Source organism: Aythya fuligula, chromosome 5, assembly GCF_009819795.1.
Source record: "Aythya fuligula isolate bAytFul2 chromosome 5, bAytFul2.pri, whole genome shotgun sequence".
In the NCBI taxonomy this organism is placed as follows: domain Eukaryota; kingdom Metazoa; phylum Chordata; class Aves; order Anseriformes; family Anatidae; genus Aythya; species Aythya fuligula.
This window is the reverse complement of record NC_045563.1, coordinates 28,657,258-28,663,257: the sequence shown is the minus strand read 5'-3', so window position 1 is coordinate 28,663,257 and position 6,000 is coordinate 28,657,258. Positions and strand designations below refer to the sequence as shown.

General features: G+C 52.1%; 1 protein-coding gene across 1 annotated transcript in view; it reads left to right on the top strand.

Moving 5' to 3' along the window:
- The first annotated feature begins 1,093 nt into the window (after positions 1–1,093).
- Positions 1,094–6,000, top strand: part of GTF2A1 (general transcription factor IIA subunit 1) — a 28,113-nt gene continuing 23,206 nt past the window's right edge. Inside the window, exon 1 of the mRNA XM_032188663.1 lies at positions 1,094–1,290. Coding sequence (XP_032044554.1) covers positions 1,261–1,290 — 30 coding nt within the window. The 5' untranslated portion in view covers positions 1,094–1,260. The remainder of the gene's footprint in view (positions 1,291–6,000) is intronic.

Below are 6,000 nucleotides of genomic sequence, written 5' to 3'. Positions count from 1 at the left end.
TACAGGCCGAATTTGTAAACACTCTGAGAGATTGCTACCTTCTTATTGCTACATCAGGAGTGAAGTAATACTAGCACCTTATTCCCCCTGCTCATTCAATATACCTGAAGTCAGACTGTGAATTATGGCTGCTGAGATGGCAGACCCTCACCAGTCCTGCTGGTTGGGGTATGAGAGTGGAAATCTCCAGCAAAAATGTGGAATTGACAGCTGAGGATGGTAAAACTTTGTGGACTCTTTCCCATGTAACTTTTCTGCCAGAGCTCCAGCAGTACGCACTATAAACTGGATTTATCAGGCGGTCTGTTGTAATTAGTCAAGTCCCTATACAGTCAGCCCTTCAGAAGGGAGAGGGAGGTATTTGTTACCACAGAACTGAAGGATGTTGAAGGAGTGGAGGGGAACAAATTCCCTCCTGTCAAAGGATATGAAGACAGAAGTTTCTGTACTTGCTACTTGGGCTAGCTGATAGGTGGGACTTGAGGTTGAAGGCAGTGTGACAGGGCTGGCCTGTAGTGCAGTATTTGTGCTGAAGCAATGTAATGTGTGTTTGGTGAGTCAGAATTGAGTGCTGCTTCCCATTTATGCTCGAGCAGGGCTTTTACATGTGAATTAGTGGTGGAGGTCCAAGCTGGGTTCGGAAGTGCAAAGTTAACTGCAGGAGCAATGCTCATGGCTGAGGGCATTTTTGCTGCATTACACAGCTCTCACGTGTTGCCATGGAGAGAGGGGGACAGGGAATGGAAAAGGAAGGCGGTAAGGAGGGGAAAATGGAAGTCGAGCCAACTGGCAGGGCTCTGACGACTCCTGCACGGCGGGGAGGTCCTGCGGCCGCCATTTCCGCCTCGGCAAGAGCCGGGCGCGCGCGCGCGGCCACTTCCGCCTCAGCGCGGCGGCGGCGGCGGCGGGGCGGGCGGGCGGCTCACGTGACGCGGCGGCGCTCTCGCGCGCAGCTCTCGCGGTGCCGGGCCGGCCCCCCCCACCCCCCGCCCGCGGCCCCCTCTCGCCCTGTCGGCTCGCGCAGCGGCGGGGCTCTCGCTATATAAAGGGGCGCGGCGGGCAGAGCGGGCGGCTGGCGGCGGCGGCTGCAGCCCCCGGGGCCGGCGAACGAGGCCGGGCCAGGCCCGCGGGGCTCTCTGCAGGCGGGGGGGAGAGGCCGGGGGGGGGGCACGGCAGCCGGGCGGGTTTATTGTTTTAGGGGCGACTTCCCCCCCCTACCCCCCCGCACCGCGGTTGGGGGCGTCCCGGGGGGCTCGGGACATGGCGAGCTCGACTAACACAAACCCCGTGGTAAGGACCGGGCCGGGGGGCGAGGGGGGCCCCTACCCCCGCGCTGCCTGCCCCCGGCCCCCTCCCCTGCCCCCGGCCCGGCGGCGGGAAGGGGGCGGCGGGGACGGGAGGAGGAGGAGGAGGAGGAGGGGGGTGGCAGCGGGCAGCCCCCCGGGGCAGCCAACTTGTGGCGCCCGGCGCCGGGGAGGCGGAGAGCGGAGCCCGGGGGCGGCGGGAGCGGGGCCGGGGGGAGCCTGGGGGGAGCCGAGGGGGGCGCGGGGCGGCGGCGGCGGCGAGGCCGGGGTCCGGCGGGGAGGGGAAGGGCAGGAAGGGAAGGGAAGGGCCGGGGGGCGCCGCCGCCGCCGGAGGGAGCCGCCCGGGGAAGGGGCGAGCGGCGGAGGAAGCGCTGCCGCCGCTGGGAGCCCCCGGCCGCTGTCGGTGCGGCGGCGGCCCCGGCCCGCGCCCCGCTGGAGCCATTTTATGTTGCTTTATCCGAAGGAGACGATGGTTGAAAAGCACTTCTCCCAGCCCCGCGGGTCGGCGCGGCTCGGCCGGGCGCGAGCCCGGAACTTTTTCTGCAGCGAGCGAGGCAGTATTTATTTTACAAAGACAAACTCTTCCCCTCCTCCCCTCCCCGCTCCCCCCCGTGTCCCTTCTCGTGCTTTCTGCACCTTCGTGGGTGGCTTGCTGCTGTGCTTGCGCTCACACAGGTTCGCAATAAGCAGTCACACCAACCTGCGCGGCCACCGAGCCCCCCCAGCGCCGCTCTCCTCTCCCCCGCTGTCCGCCCCCCGGCCACGACCCCCGCCCCGAAACGCTGGCGGAGACAAACCCGGCGTCCCGGCTGCAGGCTCGGCCCCCTTGTTTGTGGCTCTCAGATCCATCATGGCTTCCCCCTGCCTTTCTGCCTGCCTGCTCCTTGTGTTCCTCCTCCCTGTGGCTGCCCTGTTTATATAGAGCTATTGCCGCTCTCTAATATAGACTCTGCTAGGATGGGAAGGTGCTTTCCAGCCCCACGTCACCGCCTCTCCATTTAAACACCACATCAGCCTTTAAATAGGGAGAGAGCCGCCGAGCGCGGGCTGGGAGGTGCATGCATCCGCGGCGGCGGCTGCCAGCCGGGCTTTTTGTCCCTCCGAGCCCGCCCGGCCCCGGCTCTCCCCGCACCGGGGCCGCTGCCTCGCCTCGCACAGCAGCGGGGCTCCGCGCTGCGCTCGCCTCCAGCCTCGCACGAAGAAGGCAGCCTCCAGCCTCTCCCGCCTTCCAAAAGCGTTCACCTTTCTCTCCCCATTTTCTTTATTTTTTTCTTTTCTTTTTTTTTCTTTTTTTTTTTTTTTTGGTCACTAGCATCCAGCTAGCCCAGAGTCGCATGTTAGCTGCTTCCGCCGAGCTTTTTCGGCTGGATGAGGAAAGTAGAATTGAAATGGTTCTTCCCCGGTATGTCAAGGAGAGATGTGGTACTTATTGTGTGGCGCTTTGCCAACATCTGCCTACAGCTGTCGCACCAGAAGTATCATTAATATTAAAGTTTTGTCTGGGGGCTCTGGGCCGCAGATACTACTTAATGAGTTTTATGTGCTTCTGGTAACTAAAGATGATGGATGCACGCGGATTTTACTACAGTCTGAGAAGACTTAACTGCAGTCTGAGAAGGGCAGAGGTTTTGGAATTTTCATTAATATCTTGGAATTTTCACTAATATTCGAGTTAATTACAATATTTCGTATACTACAAAACATACAAAAGCACATGGAAAGCATCCGGGATTTCCTTTCCAAATCCAAAATTTTGTAGGCTGCCTATGATGTAAGGTCGTGCAGTTGCAAAGGAGTGGCGTTGCTTTGTAGCCTTCTGTCAGGTCTTGTATCAGGAAAATTTCGGACAGCAGTCAGCCATTACGTGTGACAGGATGCATTTCAACTGTGTGATCTGAACCTGCTGGTTGTCCTGTTCGTAAACCACTGCCTTTACTTTCTTATTGAATGAAAAGGCTCTGTCTTCATGTAGTAAATCCAAGGTTTCGCTTCTCTTTTTCTACCAAGCTATTACTGAATAGGAAAATACATGCACTGAATGATTTTCAGAGAACTTGTAAATGACTTTCTTTCAGCAATTTGCTAAGGCTTATCGGTGCTGCACCTCTGCGCTGGCGTAACGTAACTTCTGTAGAGTTCTCTTGGAAGGTGTCTGTGTGTGAACGTGGTGTTCAGAATTAGAGAAGACAAAAAATTAAAATGAGCCTGACTCCAGTAGGCGTGCTTTAGGCTAAATTTCAACAAAGTAGTAAAACCTTGCAATCTGTGATAAAAATCGGGCTTCGCTCCATAGCAATGGTAACAGTGCTTACCTCAGGGTTATCAAAGAGGAGTGGGAACATTTGGAAGTACTGCAGCCAGATGATGGCTTTAGCAAGCCAGATTTGGAGCCTGGTGTGCAATAGTATCACATCAGCATCCGATCAAATCTGGATTGCTAGACAGCTGTTCTTGCTAGTAAAGGGCCGATATAAAATGTTAACAGTTGTATGCAATGTAAAGTTTTGTAGCTGGCAAACATAGTTACTTGTAAAGTCTGTGACAATGTTTAAAAGAAAAAGCACGTTTTATTAATGACTTACAGCGTAGATTTTATGTGGTGATTCTTTTTATGCTCTTCTTTGATGTAACTGTGGCTGAAATTAGTTACCTCTGTAGTGTGCTGTTCTGGCTGTGGTATAGCTGGCCTATAACTGGCCTATAGCTGCGTCTCCACCCCAGGAGAAAGGGGCTGGCAGCAGTGCAGGGGTATCTGCAGAAGTAACCAGGAACAAACTGCAGTCAAATGCACAAAGCGTGCAGCGCCTATTTCTACGTGATGTGCTGGCACTTGGAAACCCAAGCTGCTGAGTCCCAAGCGGCGTGATAACAATGACAAAGAGATGCAGGTTTTGTGCCCTCACAACTGGTGGAATGTGGGAAGTGTAGGCCCCCAAAGGCATGTGGCATTTCTTAAAATAGCCGGCTGCTTGCTCTTCGGGTTTGGATAGCGTGCGTGCGCGGGTAGCAGTCTCACCACGCTCAGAGTTTTCTTTACAAGATGTACAGAGAAAGTGAAATATAATCATTTCCCTATGTTCCCAGAGGGGAAAGGACTAGATTTTAAATCTTTTCTATGTGTTTGTGGTTGTATCTAATAAATCAGGAATTTTAATTGTTGTCTTTCATGTATAGTAAGTGTTTGGGATAGTGTTTATTGAAGAGTGATTTGAGTATGTTTGCGCTTAAAAGGGCTCGAAGTTTACAGTAATGCTCTCTTTATGAGGGAGGCACTTTAATATAAACCAGATGAAAGCATGATTATTTTAATAGTGATCTTTTAAGTTTCTATTATGTTCTCATTGCTTTCTTTGACTGAACCTGGAAATTTATTGCAGAGCTTAGCTCACCTGCTGTCCTGTCTTTGTAGGCTCACTCAGTAATTGTGTTCCTCTGTTTGGTTTTTGAGCGCGTAAGTAGCACGTGAAAAAGATTGTCATTCAACTGCAGAGTTTTAGGCGGTTTATATAAGCAACTTGAGCATCCTGTAAATAATACTTGAAGCCAACAGTTAGTGTATATCTAAAACAATACAGCATGCTTCCTTTTGAAGGTCAGGGATTAAGACTGTTCTGTGATTTCACTTGCTGGATTTACTTCTGTTGAAGTAGTAAAAGAGCGTTTTGTGTTATTTTTCAAAATTCCTCTATGGATGGCTTTTGAAAAAGGCGCTGCTGCTCCATTGATAGGAGTTGCATCTCTCTTGACTGCGTGCTCAGTACGAGCATATACAGCAAAGGTTTTCAGCCAGCCAAGCCAAGATTTGCCTGAGTATGGTGGAAATGTGGATGTAAAATTGGTAAGTGCAGGGGGTCAGACACTATCTCATCGTAAAGCATAGATACTTATTTTCTCTGCTCCTCTCCTTTTTCTGCTAATCATATAACAGTGACTATTGCATATTGTGATACTGGCTGATCAGAACAGTGCCCTGAAATTCTGGCCCATCATCAGGTCCAGTGCGCTGTACAGCTCGTGCAAAGCGATGCATCTATCTGCATACCCCTTGTGGGTTTGTAAACCGCCTTGTTCGTGAGCCCCATTTTTCAGGCACAGTGCTTGCTTGTGATGCCCTTGAGGTCTCGGCTGCTCACTTGGGCTGCTGGAGGTACACTAGAAGGACATCACGTTGGTGGCAGAGCCAACTCCTACGCTACTGGCCTCCCTTTCTGCTCTTATGCTAAACTGGTGCTGAGCTCAAGAAAGTGGTATCCTGGTCTTCGCATTTGCTTTTCCCCCTAATTATGCAGGAAAAAAAACGAAAATGTTCCCAAGCAGACTGTTGAGCTGTAAGGTCAGTTTGCTGTATCTGAATATTAGTATTTTTTCCTAGGGCTTTGTATTCCAAGAAAGCCTTGTAAGCACACCTTCCAGGAATGCCTGACAGGAGGAGGTAACTGCTGGTGGAAGTCAGTAGGGCCTGTTTGCGTAAAATCTGTTTTACTAGTTAAGTGGACCCAATAGATGATTGAAGGAGAAAGTGCAACCTCCAGGAATTTGGTTCATGATTTCAGGCATAGAGGAAGTTCTATTGACTGAAGTGAAGCAACTCACGTGCCTACGGATCAGCGTGTTTATTTGCAGTGTGGTTTTGTCTTCAGGAAACTGATGCTTTTAATACAGTGAGGAACAATATGCAGAATAGGTCAAGTGGCAT